This window comes from Daphnia pulex, chromosome 12 (genome assembly GCF_021134715.1).
Source record: "Daphnia pulex isolate KAP4 chromosome 12, ASM2113471v1".
Lineage (NCBI taxonomy): Eukaryota > Metazoa > Arthropoda > Branchiopoda > Diplostraca > Daphniidae > Daphnia > Daphnia pulex.
In genome coordinates, this window is record NC_060028.1 from 7,477,605 (window position 1) to 7,503,474 (window position 25,870).

The window sequence follows — 25,870 nt, forward strand, 5'->3', positions numbered from 1 at the left end:
ACTAATTTTTTAGCGCTAGGCATGTTAACTGAAAAATATGCCCAAGCGCTGGTCACTCTTATCATTTTGTTTATTAGTTCACTATCGCATTTTTGAAGGACTGAATAACAACACAACAAAAAGGGCTGCAAAGGGGAAACTAGAAAGCGCCAAGTGGACATTTTATCTTGATTGAGCGATGTGCGAGTGTGAAAGTCCAACAGAAAGCGGAAACGTTCGTAAAGTATAAAGTTACTAAAAATACAAGATTTCATGTAATCACGAAAATGTGTTTGTGTGTTTTTTACCAGATGCTGTCATCCCAATGTCAAGCGCGATGACCGGTCAATCATTTTGATGTTACGGACGTGTAGTTGAATGACCAGCATCTTAATGGTTCCGTTAAAAATTACTAGTTTGTGTTTTTTTTAATTTACTTAACGTAACTTTCAAGGACTCTACTTCCGAAGATGAAACACAAATTCCATAGTCTGTATTAATAATAGCCTTTCTTATCTATCGCACATATTCAGTCTCCTATTTTTAAAACAACTTTTAATCCTCAACTTTGGAGCTACAATAATCTATAAAAAAAATGTAAATCAGGAGATGAACAAAAACATCGCCCTAACAAGTATCCAAGCAAGTACCTATAACCGTTCTGGGCCTAATCGTTTATAAGAGACATGTCGCTAAGCGGAAATGCGTGCGTGTTTCACTTCCTCGGGTGAGACTTGTTTCTCTCGCGCGCGATATTCTTGCATGGCGGCGACAATAGCAAGCCAAAAGTAAAAAGTTATAGCTATGGTTAAAAAAAATTAAATTAAGATGAAACTTGTTTCAAAATAGTACAGTTATTACCAATGACAACAAGCATCAGGACACAGACGAGTAGCAAAGTTCCATCTGTGAAAAAATATATAGCGTTAAATTAAAGGATAATTACATTCGGCACTGAAATTAGTTCGATTAGTTTTTACAATCAATTTCTCTTTTCTTGACGAGGATTGAAAAACACCAGGCTAAGAAAACAAATGCGGCCAGAAAGAGCAATTGTCGGATAAATTCGGCAACAATCCATGGAATCAAGTAGCACGAACACTCCTGCAAATTAGGATCTTAGGCCATTCGATCCATCCATAATACTATAATAGTATATGTTACCTTTACACCTCCAACAAATAAGAGCAGACATAGAGCAAAGTATAAACAGTTCAGAATGATGCTCGCAATAATGATATTGCGCATGGCTGCGAAATCATTAACAAAAAGATTACTTTATCCAGCATTCATTTAAGTGTTTAATTGCATACTTGTTATGCTAAATTCGGTTGCAGTCGCAACACCTGATGAGGCAGCTCCATCGGCAGGCACATCTTGCATGATTACGACAACTCCCGGTTTCACGCTGTTGTTAAAGTGAGCTAATATTAGTCCCAATCCAAGTAAGAGAAGTCCAGTGAAAAGCTGTCGATTGAATTAGCGTTATTTTAAATAAAGTTTTCAATATATAAATGAACATCTTTACTCACCATGTAGAGGACCGCGATTAATAAGCATCCAGTGCGCGGACTGCAACAACAGCATGATCGCATAACAATCATTTTCCCTAGTAAAGTTTAAGGGTCAGAACAACAAACACCGGGGGATTCTTGCGTTCAAATGCGGATGAAATATTAGAGTCACTTACTATAAGAGTTTTGGCAGGTATACAGCATGTGACATCAGATCGATGGCACATCACCGTAAGGATACTCTAAAAATATAATATGCAAGAAACGATCGCCGCAAGTTGCCGTCGTACTGTATCAACAACACAGAAAAGTTATGTTTTCTCTCAAATAACTCATATGTTAGGTGTGATGAATTACTACAGACTACAACACAAGTTGAGTGGAAGTGGCACTATTCAATAATTCAAACAGTTGTTCCACAATAATTCTGTATCGATCTACTTACATGAAAGTAAAAGTAACAAGTTTGCAATTTAAAAGAAATGATACAACACAGACAGTTAGTGTCTTTGACTGGGATCAATAAAATTCGATTCGACATTAACAGTAACAGCGCGCATTCATTTAAAAAACTTCTGTTTACTCTGCTGTCATTCCTCGAGGTTCCCCATATTTCAGTTGCTAATCAAAAGGAAAATATGGGTTGGTTCTATTATCAAAGTTTTAAAATTTTCATTGAGATGTATACCTTGTCTAATTCCTCTTTGACTTTGTCTTCAAATTTGCGGATATCTTCCATACTCATGTTGCACCACTCATCCAGTAAACAGAAAATCTGACTGTAATTAAAAAAAAAAATTAGGTGATAACTCTAATGGCTACAATCACGGAAATTATTTTCATTACCGGTGAAAGAGATTAAAGATTCTTTGCTCTGTGTTCATAATGTGATTTTCTACTCGTCCCTGAAGTCCGAACCATTTGAACTCTACTGTTACTAACTTATAGCAAGTCATCAGTGAATTCTTGTTTACCTAGTGTGACGAATCAACCAGGTATTTCAAGGTGAGCAGGAAATTAATCATTGGTTATTATTTGCATTGGTTTCTTATCTGTTACCGATTTCAGCCATGAACCAGTTAAGGGTCCTCGTCCTGTTTTTTTCGAACGAAAGATAGTAGGATCGAGATCGGCCTTGTAGTCTTTTGAAGATATTTTGTCGTTGGCGATATCGACGTGAACAACTTCTCTCAATTTCAACATTTCTTCAGATAGATCCAAAATCTATACAAAGGTCCAAACTTATCAATTCAGATGAGAAAGATAATTTGTCAGAGCTTTACACACATTATCAACATCAGGTCCACCGGCGTGATGAATTGATTCGATAACTAGTTGAAAGTTTTCCTTCATAAATTTTGGGTTCTGATTGTCATAGAAACAAGTAAGAAAGGTTTGAGGAACAAAATAAACACATAGAGGCAAAAAGACGTCACCTACCGAGATAACAGTTTTAGAATAGGGATAAGCGTTCCAAGACTCCTCGTGAAATTCAAAACTTCCTTTAGGCATTAAATGCTTCATGAATCCTGGCGCTTTGCTGTTAATTAACAATTTCACAACACCATGATTAGGCAAATAACGTAGAAATAGAACTCTCCACTTGCGTAATCTCAGTTCATTAGTTGGACAACAACTGATAGCTTATCGTAAAGTTCTTGTTACTGCTTCGCGGATACGGATCTCGGATACAGTTCATATTCTAGGGATGGCACATACGCTCTATACTCAGATTTATGATCTAATAGCTGTTGAAGCAATTGTGATAATTGTGAATTTAGTCAATTCCACTTCAGAAGATAAATTATCATGCAACAAATTCCCTAGCCTTATCTTGGACAAACAATACAAACTGACGCCCATCATAAAATTTCTTTTTTTTTTAACTCCCCCCAATTTGAGTTTATCCACTGTCAATTTCCCTCTTTTAAAAAGCTTGACTGTTTTACTCAATCGCATTATTTTCACATCCTTTCTTACCTGCCCATGTGGTAAATTTTGTAGGTGTACTGGCCACTGTGACGTTTGTTGTTGAGAAGGACATCTTTGAACGGCTCCGATCGAAGGACTTCTATTCCTTCTCCGCCACCAGTGTTGTTCAAGCTTTCCACGGAGAATGCATACAACTGACCGTATTGGTACTGCACCAGAAGAATGAATCTTAGTTAATGCTGAAGGTTTAATTTTCAACTCATTTAGTCGACTTACTTCCTCAACGGACAGCGGCATTGGGATTCGGCTTTAAAATAATAAAATAATAAATAAAATAAATGATATTCGATGCAATTGACGGATCGACACAGAACTTTAAAAGAAACTTTGAAAATACACTGCTAGCAGATAAATTTCAACAACACAAAATGCGCCAAAAATATTCAATATACTTACAATTCTTTGATGAGCATGACTCACTATGATTTTTGGTGGCAAACTTGTAAGGAGGTATGACGAAAGATGGTCAATTTTTCGTGCGTCTAGGTGAATTTTAGTAAACCCGGTAACTTTATCAACTCCTTATCAGAGAATGACATAGGCAGATGGAAAGGGATTCAGACGAAGTACCGCCCCCTTTTCAAATATTTGTATTACATGGTTTCATAGCAGGATTTGTAAAACTGACACAAAACCTAGGTAACTGTGAGCAAATTGAAGCGATTACCAATCAGTTCAATATCATTATCGCTTGCGGCACTCTCTTCTCCAGATGACGATGAATTATTTTCTGCTGTCGTTGATTTATCTTTACGTTTTCTTGTTCGTTTCCTTGGTTTGTTTGGGCCGTGGGGTGTCCAATTTGCCAGATGAGCAGGTGCCAACTCGTATACAACGTCAGTGTAATGCTGAAAGGTCGTAAATAGCAGAGATGTAGTTCCGCCAAATAACTTTTCTGCCAACACTAAACGATCGTAGCCTTTGAAGAGACACGCGGCGTTGTATATAAATGTTCCCCAATAAAAATCTGAAGGGGATGCACACGAAAGACCGCTGTCGAGAACTCGGTGAAGTGTGTGAGCAAAATAAAATGTAGCTTGAAACTCTGCCAGAAGGTGCACGATGTCTCGGTCATAGTTGATGTCATGCGAAAGCATTCTTGCGGCTATTTCTTGGAATTTAAAGGTGTTTCTGGCCGCTGTGACGTAATCCACCATTGAATCGTCCTTCGCTTTGCTTGCGTTGTTATCCAGACGCTTTAGGCTACGTATGCGTCCAACGCGCGGCTCAATCATGGACAGGTAAATAAGGCCGACTATTAATCCGTCAACATGATAACTCCGAACACGACAATGTGAATGCCTAATCCAATGGATAATTGTGGCAAAGACTATCTGCCATTTCGATGGAAGCTCCTTTAGTCGCCCAACATTTTGTTCAAGGATGATATCAAAAAGCAGTTGTTGTTTCTCATGTGGCTTCATGGTTCCAACGGAAGACAGTCCCGGCAAAGTTACGGTAAAATCCATCCGTGACAGCGTTAACTTTTTAAAGACCAGCTCTGAGTTTTTTCGCCATAATGTAGAGAGGCGGTTGTCAATTTGGTTGTCCCAGCATATTAATGCGATTGCTTTCAAGAGGTCCAAACAGCAGCAAAAACTATTACTATAACGCACAGACTCCACTTGGGATTGATACGGCATTCTGTGGCTCATCATCACTTCTACCACCCAAGGCGGAATATTTGAATCAGTATACAGTTTACACCACCATTCTGGCAAACCATCCTCCATCAAACTTTTAACAATCTTCTCTCCTGTAATAAAATAAATGCTGCACTTGCAAAATTTTTACTATCCAATCACAACGTAAATACTTAGATCAGCGACGGAATTCATTTCTCCATTATTTTCATCCTCGTAAGCATTTAAACTGGTACGAATAGCTACTTCTACTTCAATATGGTGAATTTTCTTGACAAACATTAGAATCTTCAAATAAAATAAATGTTAAATAATTTAAAAAATTGTAAACTACTTTAACCACTCATATACTCTATCAATCGCTTCGTCCACAGTTTGTCCCTTTAGCCATTCGAGTAGTCCCTGAAGTCTCCGATGTTGATCATTCATAGATTTGCTTTTAGGTAAGTGAATCTGTGAGAAAATATTTTCAAAGAGCCTTTTGTCGGCATAATCGTTTCCCAAAAGAGTGCCCATTAGGGGAAAAATCGAAGCATCTTGGTGGCCTATGCTAAAAAAAAATCAACAGATTTAAGTTTGGAAAAATATTTGCACTTCATATTTAAGAAAATTCTTACAATTTTAGGAAGTTTGCCATATCAAAAAGTTTGCATTGTATGGCAAATCCATCATCACACTTCACAGCACTGTTTAATTCCATCAGTGTTAAAGGAATGACAAGCACATCCATCACATAAAAATCAGAATCATTGCTCACAACTGGGCATTTTAAACCACGAGCCAATGAAGCAAGATCACCATCAGCTTCATATTGGCACTGAACAACTTCAACATCAAATTCTTTAAGTACTGTAAGAAATACAGTTTTGAGTAGCAAAGGAAGCACGGACATCCTATTACAAATAAAAACATAGTTTAATTTAAATGCTGGTCTATTGTTTTTACAATGAAAATGTTGTAAATACCTGTGCTGGTTACTAGGTTTAACTTTGATAGAAGCAACTATCTTTTGCTTAGCTCGAAGAAGTCTAGTTTTCTGTTTTCTATCGTCCACATCCATTCCACCATCAAAGATTATAATTGCATTAATGTTACATTTCTTTAGCAATCTGAAGATTTCTCTGACATGATCAGAAAAGATGTTGTAGTCACCACCGAAGCATGCATTCTGTTTTGGGCAGTTGAGGTACAAAAAATGAAGTAGGTTGCTTCCTAAAGATAATTACAGATTTAAGTTTAAAAATTTTAACAGCTGAGCTTGAACAATTTACCATCAATGACAATGTCAGAGTTGTGCAGTTTGTGATTGGTTAGGCACTTTTCAGATCTCGCCTGAATGTACGAAGACAGACCTCTGATACCCATTTTGTGTAAGTCAAATGTAGTCAAACATCAGAAAAAGCTAATAAATTATATGGGAAATATATATAACACAATTAACACAGCAACTGTTACTGTTTCCACTTGTTTTTCACAAGTCCGATTTTTCTAAATGAATCACGTCATCACGTGGAGTTCGTTTCCAAAGATTGTCTGCTTAGTGAACTGTTGCTAGGCAACCCAAGTAAACAAATCCATGCAGTTTCATATTAAATTAAAACGACGTAGCCCATCAACTCCGCAGTTGTTCTTGAATCCCTTTCCTTAACTGTTGTATTAAAATCTAGTCTATTAAAGTTAAGTTCTGTGATTCTCTAGGAAATGTTGTAGTGATTTTGCAGCTAATAGTTTGTCAAGAGCAAGACTTATTTGCAAGTGATAAATGGGGGATTGGCTCCACAGTTTTATATTCGCCTCCTGGGATAATGTTGTAGGTCCCAAAGTGTTGAAGAAATGGCCTACATCTGGTTTTGTATTTTCCGATGAAAACACAAATTTTGATGATGAAGTGGATGAAGTGGGCATTGAAATCAAAGAAGAAAAAGGCATTGATTCAACTGATGAATCAAGTTCACAGAGAAAGACTTTTTCCATGAAAGTTGAAGAAGATCAAATTGCAAAATATATTTCAGTCCATACCTTGACTGGTCATTTGGCAAAAACAAAGCATACTGATTATGATGGAGTAAATGAAATCTCTCTGAGTGTTCCAGCACTAGGGTTTGCATCCCAAACTTCTACATTTTACTGCCTATGTTTCTCTAATAATTATGGAGAAACCAATAATATTTGTATTGAAGAACCTCATATGGTCTCACTCAGTATGGTCTTCTACTACGAAAAGTGCCTTGATGTCTTCTGGAATCTTCAACCTCTTATTGTGCATCTACTGAACAAAACAGTGGAAAGGCTTAAAGTTGGGCTATCTCAGGTTTCTTCTTTTTTTTAAATCATATCCATTCCAATCACTAATTTTTTAAAGTTTTTATTTTGCCTCTAGGATTTAAACTACCATGAAGAGCCCATTGTTTCACAATGGCTTGGAGAAATCCATCAAATACTGAAAGACAGCAGCAGGCTAAGAATTAATATGCCCCAATTAACAAGTCCCATCTCAATAAAACAGATAATGTTAAAGCTATCTCTGGTAGCTTGGGATGTGGCTATCACATCAATGCTCACAACTATGGGATCTTGCTGTGTTGTTGGAAAAAGTGAAGAACATATCAATGGGGTAATTCTGCATGCACATTTCATACCCAAATAAACATAAATTGATTTAATGTGTTACAACTTTTAGGCTATAGATGTATTAGCATTTTTTCTTCCAGATACTCATCAGATTCTCTGTTCGCGTTATGCTGCGAAAACATTCGCTAGTGGACTATTCATTCAAGTAAGTGTAGTTTTACTGATCCCAGCGGACAAGCGTTAAATATAATCCTCGTTTTCTATTTTTCAAAGGGACTGTTAGAGAATGTAAATGGAGTGAGAGACATAAATTGTGCAGACATTTTGTTGAATGAATTTCCTCTCACATTACTGGACCTTTCGCAGAGGGGCAAAATCAAATTTTCGGGAAACGTTCATGAGCACTATCGAAGTAAACAGCGTCACGCTCGTGAACAAGAGTTTAATATTATCCAGCGAAGAGAACCAAACATTCCTTTTTCAACTGAGTAAGTGAATAGAAATTTTCCTGTTAACAAAATTTGATATAATTCTGTTTTTTTCCTTACAAAATAGGAGCGTTTTCCGTCCATGTGGTGAGTCTAGCCGCTATGTTCGATGGTGTCTGGAGCAGCTTGCTACTCATAATACTGAGCACTGGTCTAGAATCATTGCAGCTTTCCATCAAGCATTGGCTTTGCAAGCTCATGATGTTATTAAAGCTTTTCAATCAAAACCCTTCCCGTAAGTTCCCGCTTAACTATTAACGAAAATTTATTCATCATCAGTTAAGTACGCTAATATTGCACCTTTAAATATGTAAGAAATGGAGAGAGTCTCAAACAAATGCGAAATCAATTGAAAAAAACAATGAAGATAGCCGAATCGGATTTCTGGCTTCTTGTTTCTACAGCTGAACGACTTAAGCCCGGATTTTGCCGCATATTTGCCAATTACAGGTTTTGAGTAATATAAATTCCAATGTTATGTTCTTGATAAAAGGCATTGACTGCAACTATAATAAAGCATCGTGATTCAACTTGATTCTTTGTCTTCATGGTTTTATGCTGTCTGTGTCTACCAATAGTTGATTACTTAAATTTTCAAAATAACGTAGGTTGTGTAGCACACGGTTAACTTATAGTAACGGAGGCTAAATATCTCTCAATGTAAATGGATTAAATTATACGTTATAACCAAGCTTACGTACACAATTAAACTCTTAAAATAAGCAACAAATAGTTAACCTTAAAGATTTTCCCTGTAATAAAAAAAGTAATGCTGAAACTCGAAACTTCACAATTGTATTGTATATGGAATACTTCATTCGTTTTAGTTTTTATTTCCAGTACGTTTTCCTCCTTTCTTAACGGTGCTTCGCCCAGCAGAACGGTCCCCCTTTTTACCACTCATTTTTTTATCTTTAGTTCCCTTGTGTTTTCTTTTACCAAGATCTTTTTTCAACTGAGTTTTCGATTTCTTCTCCATGCCTTTACCCTTATAGTCGAGGGATCCCGGAGTGTTTAATTCCCGATTTACGGCTTTATCGATGTCCAGTTTTGGTTTCTTGCTACTCAGCTTGTTCAATATGTCAAGACTACAAAGAAAAAAAAATAGCTGTAGAAAACCATTACTAATCACAATAATTTATATTGATACCTCTTTGATGTTTCTCTCTTGATATCACCAACCAATGGATCAAAATGTCTTTTTTGTCCACTCTTCAAAACAGGCTTTTGCTCTTTAAGGTTAGGTTGAAATTTACCCACTGATGCTGTCGCTGTGTGTGCTATGAAAACTGACCGATTAAGTTGCTCTGCTGTTGGCCTTTCAGTTGGCTCTAAACTGATTTTGGCTTTTGTTTTCGACTTCTGCATTCTGGCAGAAATGTTTCTCAGCCGCTGCAATTCATTCTTGGCAACAGACTCTTGTTTTTTTGTTTTACGCAATGCAATTGGATCAACATCATCCTTGGCATTTCCTGGGACTTCAACAACCCAATTTTTCTCTTTTTCAGCAAGAGCTTTTTTGAAGCCAAATCTAGGAACCCATTTCTACAGAAATAAAAAAATAATATTGTTATTTGGACAAGTGACAAATTTATAAGTACGGTGAACATGCCTGAAGTTCTTCATCCCAGGTAGCTTTTGACTTCTTTCGTTTGGTGATCCCCTTCTCTTTAGCATACTTCTCCCACTTGCTGAGTGCTTTTTCTTTGGGTGCAGGCTTGGCTCGTGGAAGTCTTGTGGTAGCAGATGGCAGCTTAATCACAACTTCATTGTCCACTTTGATTGTTGGTAGTTGAAAAATCTGGTTGATCAAGAGTTGGACATTGTCTCTTGAAAGATTTGCGAGGTATGCCTCTTTGTCCGCTCTGTTGTTAGAGCAAAAACATGTTAAACACGTGTATGATACATAAAAATGTCATTTCGAGACGACTTACCTGAACTGATTAACGTCAATGTCATTAATGTCATAAGCTAGAAGATTTCCCACGTCGTATTCTAATTCTACAACTTTGTCAACTTGAATAGATTTTAGTTTTTCTGCTTCGTCTTCTGCCGCTTTGGAGAGCACGTTTTGAACGATGGAAGCAGCCATTGTGAAAAGGACTAACTTTTAATGAAGTGGCTCCAAGTTCGAAATGCAGTCGAAATACAAAACATTCGAATGTCTACCGCCAGGTGGACTCACGGTGCTGTCAACATTGCAATCACGTGTATGTGTGATGTGTAAAAGAAAACAAGAAGAACTCGAAAGACTCCAGTTATCTCTTTATTACTGGTTGGGACCTTTGCATTTAATCTTGTCACTTATCATTGGCGGTGTATGAGCTCTCAGCGTAAATTTTGTGTTTTTAAAGTCGTCAAAGTAGTTAACGTGGAGGAGCCAGTGGGCTTCATTTGTTGTCATATCTGATTTCGTTTGATAAGAAAGTTGTGACAAGCTGGCATTTAAATGATAGGTTACTGATTCAATCTATTGTAAAGGGGGGAAAAGTAAAGAGACACTTTCAGAATATTTTTACAAAAAAATGGTGATTTTTTTCTTTTCCTAAGTTTGTTAATTTACTCTCATTGTTTATTTGTTTTTATTTTTTCAGTTGACATTTTCATCATTACTACTGCTAAGCTCAGTGCTTGGTTGCATTATTATGCCAATCCAAGTTGTGGAAGCTGCAGAAAATGCTGACAGTGAACTACCATTGTACTATGGCTGGTTTGTTGAAACTGAGTATTCATCCAGTTTCTTGAACAGAAGCCGTAAAATGTTGGCCGACACTCTTCAAGAAATTCCAGATTTCTTGAAAGATGTACAAAACTTTACTCAGAAAACATACATAACTGACATCTTATTGCATTACACAAGAGAAAATGCTGATGAAGTTCTTCATTGTACTGCAATGTATAATGGAGTTTCTCCCAACTATGTTCCAGGGGCTCAAGAATATTCTGAGAAACAGGTTGTGAAGGTAAAATGTAATGGAGAACAATGAAACAAAGCATGTTTAGGCATAAATATAAATTTTTTCTATTTTCCAAGGAAAATCTTAATCAGGTCTCGACTCTCCATTCGATTGGTTGGATCCTAACTCCTCGCACTTTCGGTGCCCGTATCAAATTAACGAAGAATCAGCTGTTGGTCTGGAATCAGAACGATACTGAAGGAAACCCTAAAGAAGCAAAAGTCAACACAAAAACATTTATTACTCCAATCACCTATGGTCAAAACCTTCGAGCATATAAAGAAAACTCGACAGATCAAGACCCTGACGTTATGGGTAAGATTTTACTATACAATATGGTATGTGTGTGGTTTGTTTAAGAATTTTTGCCATAGGAAATTTCCAACCAACGTCCGGAAATGGAAGCAAAGCGCATTTGACATTGGGTTGCTCACCTGGCGTCGGTGCTGTTACAACAGGATACGATCTTGTGGATCTGATTCGTTTGGAAGGTATAAACGGAAGCGAAGTGAAAACCTACGACATACCAAAAGGTGGGTGGCTAAGGAATTATGGAAATGGGCAGTGGGTTTTCTACCCAACTAAACAGTTTTTACTTGAGAGTACCTTTCTCGGTTACGACAGCGGAACTCACCAACTTGCGGCTTCGTTTAGCTTATTGTGTTTGTGTTGCGCCTTTGCGATTCTTACTAAGCAAAAACTATAGTTAGCTCAATTCTAAATCCATTTGCCTCTCTTCCGTAAACGTGTAAATCGGAAATTGCTAAACATTCAATAACTTTGTGAACTTGATTAAAGTTATGAAATTGGTAATCTTTGATTTATTCAATGCAACAGTAATTAAAGAATTGGATTGCGGTAAAGAAAACGGGATCCAAGAAAGTCAACCATTAAACATTGTTAGATATGTAGAGGAAGAATTTATTTTGACGCGTAGAAAATAGCGATGAATGTTTGTTTCTACTATCTTCGCGATCCGCCACCTTCGCTTGCCATTGCTTCGTAGAGCCACTGGTAATAAATTTCCCAGCTACGGCGAACACGTTTGTCAGTTGTGGTATTGCTGGCATTTTCTGGCAAACCCTGGACAATGTCCACTTCAAAGACATCACTAAATCTGGTTGCATTTGGGTGGCCATGTATCTGATGTTCGTACAGGACCGATGGGGGGGTTTTGTGGATGTCCTTTGTGAAAGGCATTCCTTCCGCCACGAAGGCCAACCTGTCTTCGTGATTCATCCAAGCTTCTAGCATCTCGCCGGTATGAGTCTTGTAACGAGCTTCGAAGTTTATAGATTGACCGACGTAATTAAATTTACATTTGGAATCGATACATCGAAAACGGTAAATACAACACAGCTGTCCTATTTCCTTTAACGGGGTGGATTGAATGGGAGACAATATTTCTCGGAAATATTTCCTCAAACTGTCATCGAAACAGATGGTTTCACTGCAGCATTGAAAGTAGATTTTCATAGGAACTTCATAAGGCCTAACGAATTTCGCACTGTGAGAGGAAATCAACTCGTTGAGACAACCATGAAGGAGAAAGTAAGATGATGAGTCAAACTTATCGTTGCTAACAGTTCCAAGAACCTGTCGAATCGTTTGCAGAAGGTTGGTTGCTGTTTGTCCATGAACGTCCACGGAAGTTGAGATTCCATCATTTGTAAGAACTTCTTTCATCCTCTTTGTAGTTTTGTCGTAGATTCGAACTTTATCTACTTCTTCTTTTTTTGATTTGGCGGATTCTGATCCGGAATCATCTTTCGCTCCGGTTCGGTCATTCATCATAGTTCCACCCAACTTGCAATTCTATTTTCAAAACGACTTAATTAACAGTTGTTACCGCAGAATGCCAGGATTACTAAATTAAACTACTGACTAAAACTTACTTCGTGTTGGTTACACAAAGTTGAAAGTCACATCACCACTAGAGCGAAAAATCAGGAGAATCCGTTCAGTGCCTATGACATCAGCGAGACTAATGAAGAATGACAAAGGGTTCTCGTTTTACTAACTCTTTGAATGAGAAATTCATCCCTACGTCGCTCCAACGTTAATCATATCGCATTGTACATCATCATTGCAAATAGGCCTTCTTCGAAGAAGCGTGACGTCATGGTAGCGGCTGTTATACGCACTGTTTCCAAGTGAACAACCCATTAATGTAATAATAGGTATTAAATGTAATAATAATAATATGAACATTTCAGCAAATATTTAAGGTCGCGATTGTGTTCCTCCGCATTGTAAAAAACTAAAAACTTTCTTAAATTTCTTGTAAAAAGTGATAATCTAAGTCCAAACATCTATTTGGCTAAAACCTCGCTTAACAAACTGCTGCAGGAAACCTCGAGACCATGTTGTTTCCGATACGACAGCCACACAAGAAACAAATGTAAAACTTCCATAATCGTGGCTTGACGTGTATTTTGTGGCATGTCATGTGATCGATTGTGAGGAAACAATATTATAAAAGTAGTACAAATGTGTAGAGCGTTCACAATTCAGAATCATTCACAGACGATTGATTACATCTGGCCCTTCTTTGCACGTGACAGTACTTAAATTGGTTAACAAATCGTCATAAACTGCAAAGTGCCTATACGTGGAGAACAGAACACAATAAAGGGAAACAAAAGACATTTAACGAACGCAACGAGGAAACAACCTGATGTACCCATTATTAGTAGAACCCATCAGGCAAAATTTTGCCTTTGTGCGAGATTAGTGAAAAATGGGAGACAAAGAAAAAGAAAACAAGCTGCGTCATGTTAGAGAAATACAAATGTTAAAATATTGAGAAATTCACGCAAATTTTGAGATTGGAAACAATTACAAAGAATTATTTCAAGGCAACGGTAATTAGAAAATTAGTGAAAGAGAAATAGGGCGAGCTGGATATTAAATCGAATTCCGAGACGCTAGTGCAATTCTCAATTTAAACGCTATGACCCCCGCTATGGTGGCTAGGTACAGGTGAAGGCTGCAAGCATAACGAGGGCACCTGCGAGTAACTGGATTCATCCATGTCACCATGACAACTGGACTGGTCGTCAAAGAAAATTATGTCCTGGGAGCAGAATGAAGAGGCTAGCGAAGGGGAAAGAGTTTCTGTAGAAGCAAGAGGAGCGCCGATTCGACCGCGCTTGCAAAAGCGGCTAGGCGTGCTGCGACGACGCTTGGGAATCGGGGGAGCTTCGGTAGAATGTTCGGCTTCGGTACTAAAGAATAGGTCGAAACACAGTTAGCAAAATAATAATAAACCAATGCGATTGGAGGATTTAACCAGAAAAAAATATTCAATGGACTGGACAAAAGCAAGACGTGAGACAACAAAAAGTTAGAATTGATGTGGAATCAAATACACATTTCACGTACCCAAACACTGAAACTACACTCCGACAACACACTACATTTTCTGATCTATAAATGAGGTAATGATTTGGGAATAATTGATCGTAAGGGTGCATTTACCTTAGTATGAAGGAATGGGATGTACGAATGGGATGTTTTTAGTGATGATGGTTTTATAATTGCTTGGTTCGATCTAAGCCTCTTCCGCCGTGCGGAGTGGCTTAAGAACAATACGTGGATCGTCATCCATCATCCGCTCTGTATCCTCACTGCAAAAACGTGTTAAATAGCAGTCAGAAACACAACATTCACTGAGATCTAATCCATGCTGTTAGTTCATTAGTCACAAATGCCAAATTGTGTTAACGCACATCTGTCATAAAAGCAACTGAAATAAAAAAACGAAAAATGTGAAATACCTTTGAAATTTGCTATCCATCAAAGAGTGTCTCTCTTCTTCAACAGGAGCAGCTGGTTCAAGATTGAGAGCACCAGGTTCTTGCTGGAAATAATAAATGACATTTAAAAACCACATAACTTTTTCTGATAAACAAAATTGACTTTTTAAATATACCTGTACTCCTTTGTAGCTGATCGCCGATTGATGGCTTGCTTCGCTGTGAACTGGTTGTCCACCAGAAGTATTCAAGTTGCCAGATCTTGGATTGTGGTGCTGGGGTAAAAATCCTCGACACATTCCTTTTAGCTTTAGGAATACCACATACATCACCAGACTAATGAGGATCAAGCAAATGCCAATTGACCCTAAGATGACATTTGTTTCATGATCGTGATTGGCATCAGTCTCTGGAACTTCCTCTTGCTCAATGTTCTCTTCCGAGTTGTCATCAAATGTTGGCATGGGCTCTACGTCAGACTCATCCTTGTGTGTGTTTACATCATTTACCAAAGCATAAATGGCAAGGCCAAGTCCCAAAATTGCAAGGAGTATAGCTCCAGCAAGCAATAATCGTTGAAGGTGTGGTTTCTGATAACAGCCTGGGATGACACGTTCAGTGATGTAGTTGGTTGACCATTCCTTGTGTCTTTCATAGGTGACTGTAGTTGGCTGGTAGACTGGATTAGATGAAGGCATTTTTCCTGAAAAATTTTAAATACAAATAGCTTGTTTTAACCACTTTAATACCAACACACTGCTACACTAGTAATAGCGTACTAGTCAAACACAAAGCGTCGTTTACCCACACCTGGTATAAAGCGGATTTAACTTTCTCCAATAAAATTTATAAGCGTTTGATCACGTCAAACCCAAAAGTCTACCTGGAATAGAATGAAGGATTCAGGATGTACAAAGTTTAGCCGGTTTTGGCTATGATACCGACTACCTTCAAAACCCCGAATTGGCTCAAGGACCTTTCCGATTGAGTTCCGGTTGTGTGAAAAATATTTTCAACAAGTCGCACAGAGAACAGAACAGACAGAGACACACACCGCAGTGGACGTAGGTAGGCAGTAGACTCAAGTCCAAACCCAAAAAATAAGAAGAAATTTCCGTGCGTCACCTTGTACCTTGGGGCTAAAACGCAAATCGCCTAAAACGAGTGGCTGCACTACAACACGAAAACTGTTTGGACGACAATTGACATTTCGTCGAATTCGATTATGTGCGAAGCGGTTGCGCGGTTTCTGATGAAGCAGGGAAACCTTATTATATGCTGTTCAAATATTCCGCAGTCGGCAAACAGCACAACTTTTGTCACGTGCGTCTCTTCTATAACTGAATTTCGAACTTCCCTGTTTGTGCGGCAATTTTACTAGACCCGGTGACAGTATAAATCCGACATCCAGAGGACAAAACATATTGTACTTCCCACATATATTCTAGTCGCTGATCAATGCCAAGACGTATCTTCAAGTAACAGAAGTTGAGTTTCAAAAATAAATTTGTTGGCTCTGATGCGGAGAAATCGACCTTTTTTGCAGGGGGCTGATAAGAAATATGAAAAACAAGGAAAAACTAGCCGTTATTTTGATGGCAAATTTGTAACACTCGCTTTGAAGGCATAGTAGACCCAGAGTTACTCTAAATATGAATTATCTTATCTTCTGGAACCATGCATGACGACCTTGTTCGTGGAATTGACTTGTGGACGTTGATAGATTGTCTTTCGAGATCAAGGTCAAAAGCGCTAATTACATTTTCTAGTTCATCGACGATTGTTTGGTTACAGAATGTTACGAATGAAAGATTTTCAACACCACATCATCCCAGCACAAAGACTACCCCCACACACAAGGCTATTTATAGTTGGCCAGGGAGGGTGCAATGCATCTAATTATGACTCTAAATAGAACTATCCACGGTAAAACAAGAGGGGTGTTGTAGGGAAGAAAGTCCATGTCACACGCGAGTTTCGTAATGAACAATAAAAGACAAACAAATTTTACTTCTAAAATAAACTTCAACACCAATTGGTGGTTAGGCACTTAGGCTACTTCTTAAATATGGAATGTAACTTGTTTATTTCTGAATATGTATCGAGTTCGAAAGCTTAGAAATACTAAAATTGATTAAGGCACGCGTTAATTATTCTTTCCCGCAACAGAATAAAACAAATTTCCCAACGCCACCCCAAAGTTGTTGACAAAAAAAGAAAAACAAAATATGTTGAAAACATAACTTTTGTTGATAGCCAGTAAAAATAAAACTTAAAAGGAAGACATAAAAGAAAAGAAAAATGGTTTGAGAATCTGGTCTGGCATTATAAAGCAATAGTGGATATGTCTATATAATGAAAACAACACCACCATACAAATAAAAATTGAAAAAAACATTACCCTACTTATTTCTAAGTACACGTAGAGTCGTGGAGGTATAATAAAAGCAGCACTACAGAAAATGTAGTCAAACTAAAAAAAGTATTTGTTGATGTTATCCAACAATTCACTGATGTTCGCTCCGACTCGCACCACTCGCACTACCCCAAAGAAAGTTATCCTGTTTCTTTTTCTCTCTCCCCCCCTTCAGATCCATCAGCAGGGCGGAGGCTCCGCATTTTTTCCTTCTCTCTTTTTACGAGTAGAAAGTGAGGACGGATGTCTGGTTACCGCGGACCAACAGGAAGGGAGGCATATTGGCTGTCAATAACTCGAGCCAGGCCATGTAAAGAGGGGCGCTCACCGTTCCCTTTCGAGGCATTGGAAGCGTCCTAGAAATTGTGAGAAAGGAAAAACAAATAAACCACAGGATTTATGGCATATCCTTTGCGGAGAGACACTATAGATGAATTTCTCCTTACATGACAATCAGATTGGAAGTTTTGGAGTGGAGAAGCAGCTGTTCGCGTAGCCGCATATGGCGATTGGTTTTGTCACGAAGGGCGATCATTTCAGATTCCGTTATTCTGGCGTCTGTCCAACAAAAAAGATTGTCACGGTAATCATGATAAGACGTCCACACCAATGGCTAAAGCGACAACTTACCCTGGCCGTCTTCGTTCTTGACGAAATTTTTGATAAACCCGTCGAAATAGTTGCGCGTCGATTCAGACGCTTTCTTGACAATGTCGGTGATGACAATCACGTCGGAAAAGTCGATTCGAAATTTAGACAACATGGCGGCCATCCTTAAAGAAAGAGAAATTTAGTTCAACACTTCCACATTTAAGCGCGCCATAATTTTAAACAATTACCTTCTTTGTTCACTATCCAATTCTTCTTTTCGGTTGGCCAGACAGAAGACTCGCAGTTTGCACGAACTCCAATTGGGGCGGGTTGTTAGAATGTAGGGCAAGAGCAACGTCAGTCCTGCAAAAAAAGTATCAAGTTTCAAGGATCTATTTGTTTTTTCTTAACGGAGAAAAACACACGAACCTCCGTCGTCGTATAGCCACCAGACGTCGATAATTCCTTTCTTTTGTTTCCGTTGAAAGAGAGTCACGCTGTTCAAGAGTTCCTTGGGAAGAGGATTCCCAGATGGATCGGTAAAAAGGTTTTCTCTGGATCCCTTCTTCTTATTCTTTTTCAGTCCCAGTCCAGTGTGATTGACGACGGCGGTGGAGCCGGCCAGCGAATCAGCTTGCAAATCATTTGCACGCTTCATGGCCGGAGTGCCGGGCGGGGTCTGCTCAGCGCTACTTCCTGATAACACGACATATATAGGAAAACGGCATAAGTAAAGGAACAAGAACACGGACATATCCATCCTGTAATTATTTACGACTGACACAATCGTCCTCGCATGCACAGCGATGCAACGTTAAAGATCTAGTAGGAGGGGCAATGACCATTAGACTCTTGTGTGAGTTGGTTGACACATTAAGTAACGTCCATTCCCAAAAAGACACACGGCACACACACGAAAGAGACATGCGTGTTTTGTTTCTAATGACTTTTTACCTCGCCAGATAGAAGAAGGCGATAAACAGAAGAATCGCGAACGCTCTATATAGAAGATTATAGAGACAGCGATCGAGATGATTCTTTTTTGGGGGACTCAATGGACTTCTGATCTTTCCTTCTATTATTTGTTTTGATAAGTCAATAGAGCTAAAAATAGGTCTGTGTTTACCGTGAGAATGAAGGGATTCTTGAGATTGATTCAAGGTTTTCTTTTCACTCCATCCAGATGCGGTACTAGCTGAAGGTTTTAGGCTAGCAGATCCGTCGGCTACGTCGGCCGAAACGGTCGGAATGGCATCTTGTTCCCCCGGTACGGCAATAGGTACCGGAATAGGAGTGATGTAAGATTCAGCAATTAGACCAGAAAAGTCTAATCCTTCAGGGGCGCGCAGAATAGCCAGAGACAAATAAATGTCAAAAGCAGCACTGTAATATAAAACAATCGAGTCCATTCAAGTTACGAAAAATGTAAAAAGATTTCGAGATTATATTACTGTATCACTCCGAAATAAGCATTCAGATCATCTTCAGGGCAAACATTCCAGTCTCGTTTATAACCCATCAAGACCAAATTGGGTTTCATCTTGCCCAGACCACTGAGCTGCATTAACGCCTGAGCTCCCTCTGTAATAAAAAATTCGACATTTTTCAGGGTTCATAAAACCTTAATTCATTATTTTCTGTTTTACCTTTGAAACCTGTGTTATCGGCCAGACTGTAAAAAGCTTTAATCTTGTGATCGCGCAGCCAATGATACATGCGTTGTGTGTAGGAAGTGCGGAGACGCTGGTTCAAAGGGTTCTTGACAATGTGTCCGCAAACCATCATGGACAAATGCTTGCAAATCGAATAACTAAAATCGATCAAAGGCGGTCTAGCGCTGGGCAAACCAGACAGCACGAGAATTTGGGGTCGATAATTCTTGACGTGCTCTTCGATGTGCACCAGTTCTTGGATACTGTTCAAGGCTGCCTTATATGTCTGCGCCTGGGTCGATGACCCCCAGTTCACATCTACAGCCAAAACAAAATTTAAGTTTGACTTACAAAAGATTAAGTGATAAAAGACTCACCGGGTTTGCGATAGATGATAACGAGGTACAATGCAAATAGACAACCAAAAGTGACGAGTGCGGTGGGCCAGTTCATCAAGAACATGACGGCCAAGCAAAGAATGGCTCCAACTAAACTCAACCATCCATTGTAATACTAAAAGAAAGAAAGGGAAAAAAGTTGGTGATTCATAAAGGATGGCGTGCTCTAATCCATTAAGTACCTTAAAAGTGGGTCTCCATCCGACAGGCTTGACGAGCTCAGCGTGGAAAGTTGAGAAGTTGACCAGTCCGTAAGCGGCCAAAAAGAAATTTGAGATAAGTGGGGCGATGGCGTTTAGCTCAGCTATAATGATACATCCCAAAGCGATGATGAATGTCAAGATGTATCCATTGACGGGCTCGTTGTTCTTGCCGTAACCACGACCAAAGGGGCCCAAATAAGGATAAAGCTTGTCCTTGCAAAGGGCCTGGAACACTTTGGGTGCAGAGACAAGACTGGCCAGGGCAGAGCTGAGTGTAGCGGCAAAACAACCGGCGTAGATTAAAGGACCGAAAGCAGAAACCAGTTCGATAACCTGTATAAATGTATAATCACAAAATTTACATTCATTAGAAATTCGAATTTTTTGATAAAAATGTGTACAGTAATGAAGAAGACCATACTTGGAAACTGTTCTGAAGACCCCAGTCGCAACCTTCGGTGCAGTTGGTAAGAGTACCGTTGTAGAGGTCTTCAATATTGCCGGTGGCTTGTCTCATCATTGTGGCACCACAAATAATGGCGAAACCAACATAAGTCAAGCTGGTAATGACAATGGCTAGCATGGTTCCTTTTGGAATAGCATTTTGAGGATCCTTTACATCAAGATTAAAAGTCGTTAGAAATGTTTAAATGGCTTAAGTTTTATTGTGATAAACTGACTTTAAGATCTCCAGAAATGTTGGCTCCGGCCAAGATACCAGTAGCGGCAGGAAAGAAGACGGAAAATACGGTAAAGAAACTGTGTTCTTTGCCTTCGCTGTATTGGTAATCAGGTCCAAAGTTTTCAACGAATAATTCACCTGTCAAGTTTGCCAAACATTAAAAATTAATTCTAAAAAGAAAGATTTGAATACAATAGAAACTTACCGCTGTAACCCACAAACCCTTTGGCTTTTTCCGAGTCGTCCATTGGGCCCATGATGCTTCCGATGACAAAGGCCACTTGAGCGACAATCAAAATGCCCAACAAAACAATTTGCGCCTTAAAAGAAAAACAAATAATGGTTAAACTTTTCCATCTGAGCGAATAATAGTTTTTGTTTTACCTTCGTCTCCCATTCGAGACCGATGACGACAATTCCAGTCAGTAAAATGATCGTGATTGTACCAATAATGCGGACGTCATTGACACCATTGTCGATGATTTTGAGATCAAAGGTCTTTAGCAGGTCATTGAGCGACTCGCAAAAGCCGATGGTGTACATGGCCACTGCCACGGCATTGGCTACTGCAAAGATAACACCAATAGAAGCCCCAAAGTCTGGCCCGAGCGATCGCGAGATCATGTAGTAGGTCCCGCCGCCTTTGATGTTGCCGTTGGTGCTGATGGCACTCATGGATAGTCCGGTAATGGTAGTAACAACGCAGGCTAGCGTGATAATGATTACTCCTTCGCCTAGATGTTCCCCACAATCATTCGGTAATCATTTATTCTTAACATGGAACCTTAGAAACCATCATCTGAAAATGGTTGGATTACCTATTCCGGCTTGTCCGACCACCCATGAAAGGCGAAGGAAAAGCATGACACCCCAGATGTTGAGTAAGCTATGCGGATAAAACAGAACCGGGAAATTAATTAGAAACAATGTATACAAAAAATTGAAAAGTAGCCAAGACTCACCATCGCACCAAAACTCCCTTGATCCACCCGAACTTGACAAGGTTATCGGAGACAACCTCAGTGGTTTTTTCTCCCTGCGGCTAAATACCAAAAGTATACATTACTTTATTAGATTTAAATCGAGAATCCAAAATTGGCTACTGAAACGTGTGCGACAAGTAAGGCGGTGGCGCAATCGAAGTTACCGAGAACCCCGGTTTTCCCCACTCGCATTTCCCTTTTTCATTCAATAAACGCCCAAGAAAATGATTCACCACGCGAAATTATTATTTTAAATTTTCCCTTTATAAGGAATAAAATAACCAAATAACCAAATATACTAGGAGAAAATCGTGCTGATGGAAAAAACCGGCTGTAGATTTTTCTTTTTTTTTTGGTGCTGGTCAGTTAAACGGAAAGCAAAAAATCAGCCGTCTAGCTTAAGCTCGGACACACCCAATCGAGTTAAGACAACACAACTGCTGTGAACTGTCTCGTATAAATGATTAGACGTTTGATGGCCAGACAATGTAAAGATGTTTTACGCATCTGTGTGCTCATTTTCCTTGTATGAACGCTCCCAATAAGTCAAACTACCAAAAAATCTAGTATTTACACTAGTTCGATTGATGGATCAAAGGAATTGGTATGGGACACGCATTTAAATTGAATGGCGGACAGCCCAACAAGCAGGTTTTATTTTAGACTAAAGGGCGTTCGTTTTAAGAATTTTAACTAGCCCATTTGAACTTTAAGCTGTGCGTTTTCTAAAGCTGCGAAAACAAGATTTGTTTAAAAAAAAAAAAGGGAAAAGGAATTTTGTTAAGTAATTGGAGATATCAAACAACATTCACTTTCTAGTGTGAAAAAAAAATCTCGGGTTTCTAGTGAAAAATTTTGTACCGTCATTACGAATCATATCGAGTGACTCGTTTTACTACGAAGCGAGAAACTTTAGCTAAAACTTAACAGTGCGACGAATAAAACCAAAAAAGAACATTATTTCGGCAAGTGCAATAAATCTTCTTTTTCTCCTTTGTAACTAGCAGGTCGTTAGACTTGCGCTTTCAAGTTCAACAGCCGTTAAAGCAATAGTCGACAAGGAGGAACCCAGCTAGCATTCTAAATTTCGGGTGACGTTGGATTACTTAAAAATTGTTGTTTTTCTTTCAAGTTTACGAGTTTTATTGTTGCTAGTCGCGTGTGGTCGTTGCTCTTGCAAGTTGGAATAACGTTCCCCATTTTTTCTTGTTGCTATTGGGTGATTGTTTGTGGTTAGGGTGTGACGGACTACTAGAAAAGGGGAAGTTAAGGAACCAACCAATGACCGCAAACTACTGGATTACCGAATTTCCTATTCAAATTATTTCGCCATTGTCATGTCACGGGAAACATTTTCGTGTTCTTTACCTTCTCGTGAATTGTGGCATTGTGAAGTTCGTCTAGAGTTGGTCGATGTCCGGCCTGAATCGAAAGGATGTTGCGATAGTTGTCCAAACGTGGCAGAGCTTCGCGGGTCAGTTGGTGACGCAAGCTCTTGGTGGCGGCGTACGTCCGCTGGCTATTATCGTTCATCGTCATGTAGGTATTGGTATTGGACAAAAGAGCGGTCGGAGAGGACGCTCGTTCACCGTCATTAGATGCGGCCGAACCAGGACGTTCGCCCATTTCAATCGCCTCCGAGCTATTTCCCTTCTGTAAATAATAATAATAACCAAACATCCAACCACATTCATTACGTAATTTTGTGTAGGGAAGCCAACGATAAAAACAAGGTAAGGTCAGTCTGTACACATACCTCCGATGAATCGTCGCCATCGTCTTCAGAATTCCCGCCCTTGGTGGCGACTCGATCCACTTTAAAACGATTGCGTTTCGATAAAACATCAGCCATGATCTAAGTACCTAAAAATAAAACACAAATAAACAAACAAAAAAGAGGGAAACCGTTCGATAATCAATATTATTTATACTGAACGACCCACTGTTCCCGTGGATACGGGCTGTGCATAGACGATCATGCGAGAAAGATGTTGTTTTCATTCAATTATTTATATACTATTTGGAATCGACAAACACAAGTGTTTAATGGTAGACCACTCAAATGGCGATCACTTTTGTACACCGTTTAGATGTCAAGTCATGGCAAACAAAACGAAAAAATGAAATACCAGACGAGAAAAGAAATCGCCGTCTGAGGAAACAGCGGACATCTTTGTGATCAAAGATGAATGACTAGTCAAAAATTTAAAACGATCGTTTCAAAATCCTCAAATCAAAACTAAATCAACAGTACCACAACTGCACTTTCACTTTGTGTTTTTAATGAAAAAGACATTAACAAAATTTTGAAAAAACAAATTTTTGTTTTTACCAGTTTGGGAGGATGCCGATAAGTTGAAAGCGTCTCAACAGAAATAGAGAGAAGACACGTGGGGCACTCGAAGAAGGTAACGGCAGTATGGTTACAAATGGGAAAACCGGGTAGCGGCCGGCAGACAGACAGAAACAGACACAAGCATGCAGACCAACCGACTCTACAAGACTGACGAAGCTCAAAGTGACAGCATTGAGCTGCTTATATGCGAACGACCCCTCCAGCAGAAGCAGCTCGACGGAAACAAACCATTGGATAGGTGAGTTTGCCAGCCCCCTAAAAACATCTGGGGGCATCTATTTAGCCACCCTTTTTTGTATGAAAGAGAGAAGGTTGGGAGTAGTAAAATAGATGGGAGATGTAGAGGGTGGTGGATTCCAACTATTTTCTCGATGCTGGAGGCTGTCGAATTTTCATAAAAAGCGATTTTGGGGGGAAAAACAGGCCAATTTAAGCAATGCGGCGATGAAGAAAGGCGGTTGCTGCCAATCATCTTTTACAAGAGAATGAAAGAGTTGGAGATGCAGACAAATATTCAGGATTAATAAACAAGGAAAAGTCGAAAACGTTTTGTGCAGAGCGAAAAAATTCGACCTCTTTTTATTATTACTTCAGTCGTCCATCAAATATGGATGAGGCTCTAGTAACCCTATTTCTAGCTGTCACATTTCAAAGCAGTTCTATAATTCATTATGGCATAGAAATGTAAAATATATCATGGCTACCCGTGAAAAGAAGGTGGTGCAATAGTTCTACTGAACCTAACGCCTTCTGTGTGCCGAAAGAATATCTATAAATAGCGTTACATTTTCGAAACAACTTTTTTTTCTGACCTAAACATTTCCTTTTCAAAGAAGCCGCTCATGTGGAACTTGAGAGATACCTAGCGGTTAAAATTTGAACTTGACAAATAAAATTAAATCACGAAAAATCGAAGATAGCCTAATTTAAAAATGGAAATAAGGGGAGCGACGAATCACGCCAAACAAATCATGGCAATCATTAAGAGTTTCAAGATCAATTGAGATTCTTTCTATTGTTCACCACACATTGTAATTCAATTTAGTTTAGATATGAACTTTAAACTCAAGGTTACTTCGACCCAGAGGCGTAATCCCTTTTGTTGACGGATGAGATCAACAGTTTTCCATTTCATGCAGCGTTCGATACGAATCGTATAAACTAGACGAAATTCATGCCTAATTAAAGTTCCCACCTGCAGTCGATACATGCACATTTAAGTTTTTCTAGTGGTTGTTTTTCTACAAAGATATGAGTGTACATTTCCAAATGGAAAAAAATGTGCGGGCTCGTTTCGTAGGTAGTTTCGGTGTGTGTATTTGTTTGATTGGTCACCATGGCGACTCTATTTTGGTTCTAGAAAAGACGCAAATAGCTCAACATTTACCCCTTGTGCGTGTTGCCATACCAATTCGTCTATATGATGTCATAAGCGGCCGTTCGCAGCAGATAATATTGTGCAATTTTGGCTCGACGATATGATGGAAGGTCACGGGATGATTAAAAGTGGATGCTTGACAGTTGACGGGCATATTTTGTCACGCGGCCGTAATTGAAAGACAAGCGAGAATCATGGGAAACGCTTCATTTAGAAATTGGACGTGGGGTGTAGTCAACACGCACCGTGACTACTAACGATTTAGACTGTTGAGTTTTTATTGAAGTTTTTAAAATTTAAAAGTGATTA

The 25,870-nt window shown here is 39.0% G+C and overlaps 6 protein-coding genes across 9 annotated transcripts; 2 read left to right on the top strand and 4 right to left on the bottom strand.

The window, feature by feature from the left end:
• Positions 1 to 1,904: 1,904 nt before the first annotated feature.
• Positions 1,905 to 4,873, bottom strand: LOC124209712 (phosphatidylinositol transfer protein beta isoform-like). Of its 2 annotated transcripts, none has more exons than XM_046607823.1 (9): positions 3,882 to 4,873; positions 3,702 to 3,732; positions 3,474 to 3,634; positions 2,934 to 3,033; positions 2,781 to 2,858; positions 2,553 to 2,717; positions 2,340 to 2,467; positions 2,182 to 2,272; positions 1,905 to 2,114 (listed from the first exon to the last, which is right to left on the bottom strand). In XM_046607823.1, exons 1-9 carry the CDS (start codon positions 3,896 to 3,898, stop codon positions 2,073 to 2,075), a joined length of 813 nt encoding a protein of 270 aa, XP_046463779.1. In that variant the 5' UTR covers positions 3,899 to 4,873; the 3' UTR covers positions 1,905 to 2,072. The 2 variants fall into 2 exon arrangements, with proteins under 2 accessions (XP_046463779.1, XP_046463780.1); XM_046607824.1 differs by having other exon boundaries at positions 2,340 to 2,398; positions 3,882 to 4,042.
• LOC124209700 (protein asteroid homolog 1-like) lies at positions 3,920 to 6,676 on the bottom strand. The gene is made up of 7 exons (XM_046607807.1): positions 6,400 to 6,676; positions 6,094 to 6,340; positions 5,746 to 6,021; positions 5,480 to 5,678; positions 5,302 to 5,416; positions 4,153 to 5,241; positions 3,920 to 4,061 (listed from the first exon to the last, which is right to left on the bottom strand). Exons 1-7 carry the CDS (start codon positions 6,491 to 6,493, stop codon positions 4,000 to 4,002), a joined length of 2,082 nt encoding a protein of 693 aa, XP_046463763.1. The 5' UTR covers positions 6,494 to 6,676; the 3' UTR covers positions 3,920 to 3,999.
• A 27-nt stretch (positions 6,677 to 6,703) lies between these two features.
• Positions 6,704 to 8,722, top strand: LOC124209703. Its single transcript, XM_046607810.1, has 6 exons — positions 6,704 to 7,439; positions 7,509 to 7,742; positions 7,809 to 7,904; positions 7,973 to 8,187; positions 8,255 to 8,422; positions 8,503 to 8,722. Exons 1-6 carry the CDS (start codon positions 6,891 to 6,893, stop codon positions 8,642 to 8,644), a joined length of 1,404 nt encoding a protein of 467 aa, XP_046463766.1. The 5' UTR covers positions 6,704 to 6,890; the 3' UTR covers positions 8,645 to 8,722.
• Positions 8,723 to 8,966: 244 nt separating this feature from the next.
• Positions 8,967 to 10,332, bottom strand: LOC124209709 (ribosome biogenesis regulatory protein homolog). The gene is made up of 4 exons (XM_046607818.1): positions 10,122 to 10,332; positions 9,800 to 10,052; positions 9,338 to 9,732; positions 8,967 to 9,275 (listed from the first exon to the last, which is right to left on the bottom strand). Exons 1-4 carry the CDS (start codon positions 10,277 to 10,279, stop codon positions 9,011 to 9,013), a joined length of 1,071 nt encoding a protein of 356 aa, XP_046463774.1. The 5' UTR covers positions 10,280 to 10,332; the 3' UTR covers positions 8,967 to 9,010.
• Positions 10,333 to 10,371: 39 nt separating this feature from the next.
• Positions 10,372 to 11,957, top strand: LOC124209711 (2',3'-cyclic-nucleotide 3'-phosphodiesterase-like). 2 transcript variants are annotated; one of them, XM_046607821.1, is made up of 4 exons: positions 10,372 to 10,462; positions 10,782 to 11,150; positions 11,222 to 11,459; positions 11,519 to 11,957. In XM_046607821.1, exons 2-4 carry the CDS (start codon positions 10,833 to 10,835, stop codon positions 11,848 to 11,850), a joined length of 888 nt encoding a protein of 295 aa, XP_046463777.1. In that variant the 5' UTR covers positions 10,372 to 10,462; positions 10,782 to 10,832; the 3' UTR covers positions 11,851 to 11,957. The 2 variants fall into 2 exon arrangements, with proteins under 2 accessions (XP_046463777.1, XP_046463776.1); XM_046607820.1 differs by having other exon boundaries at positions 10,381 to 10,715.
• Positions 11,958 to 13,557: 1,600 nt separating this feature from the next.
• LOC124209691 (solute carrier family 12 member 1-like) lies at positions 13,558 to 24,473 on the bottom strand. 2 transcript variants are annotated; one of them, XM_046607791.1, is made up of 24 exons: positions 24,160 to 24,355; positions 23,584 to 23,690; positions 23,196 to 23,480; positions 21,807 to 21,886; positions 21,663 to 21,730; positions 21,229 to 21,578; positions 21,050 to 21,164; positions 20,843 to 20,982; positions 20,584 to 20,775; positions 20,142 to 20,495; positions 19,939 to 20,074; positions 19,556 to 19,879; positions 19,361 to 19,490; positions 19,036 to 19,292; positions 18,864 to 18,908; positions 18,339 to 18,605; positions 18,158 to 18,272; positions 17,949 to 18,091; positions 17,765 to 17,876; positions 17,304 to 17,674; positions 15,079 to 15,605; positions 14,924 to 15,006; positions 14,625 to 14,773; positions 13,558 to 14,371 (listed from the first exon to the last, which is right to left on the bottom strand). In XM_046607791.1, exons 2-20 carry the CDS (start codon positions 23,677 to 23,679, stop codon positions 17,539 to 17,541), a joined length of 3,345 nt encoding a protein of 1,114 aa, XP_046463747.1. In that variant the 5' UTR covers positions 23,680 to 23,690; positions 24,160 to 24,355; the 3' UTR covers positions 13,558 to 14,371; positions 14,625 to 14,773; positions 14,924 to 15,006; positions 15,079 to 15,605; positions 17,304 to 17,538. The 2 variants fall into 2 exon arrangements, with proteins under 2 accessions (XP_046463747.1, XP_046463748.1); XM_046607792.1 differs by lacking the exon at positions 18,864 to 18,908 and having other exon boundaries at positions 24,160 to 24,473.
• Between the last annotated feature and the right edge of the window lie 1,397 nt (positions 24,474 to 25,870).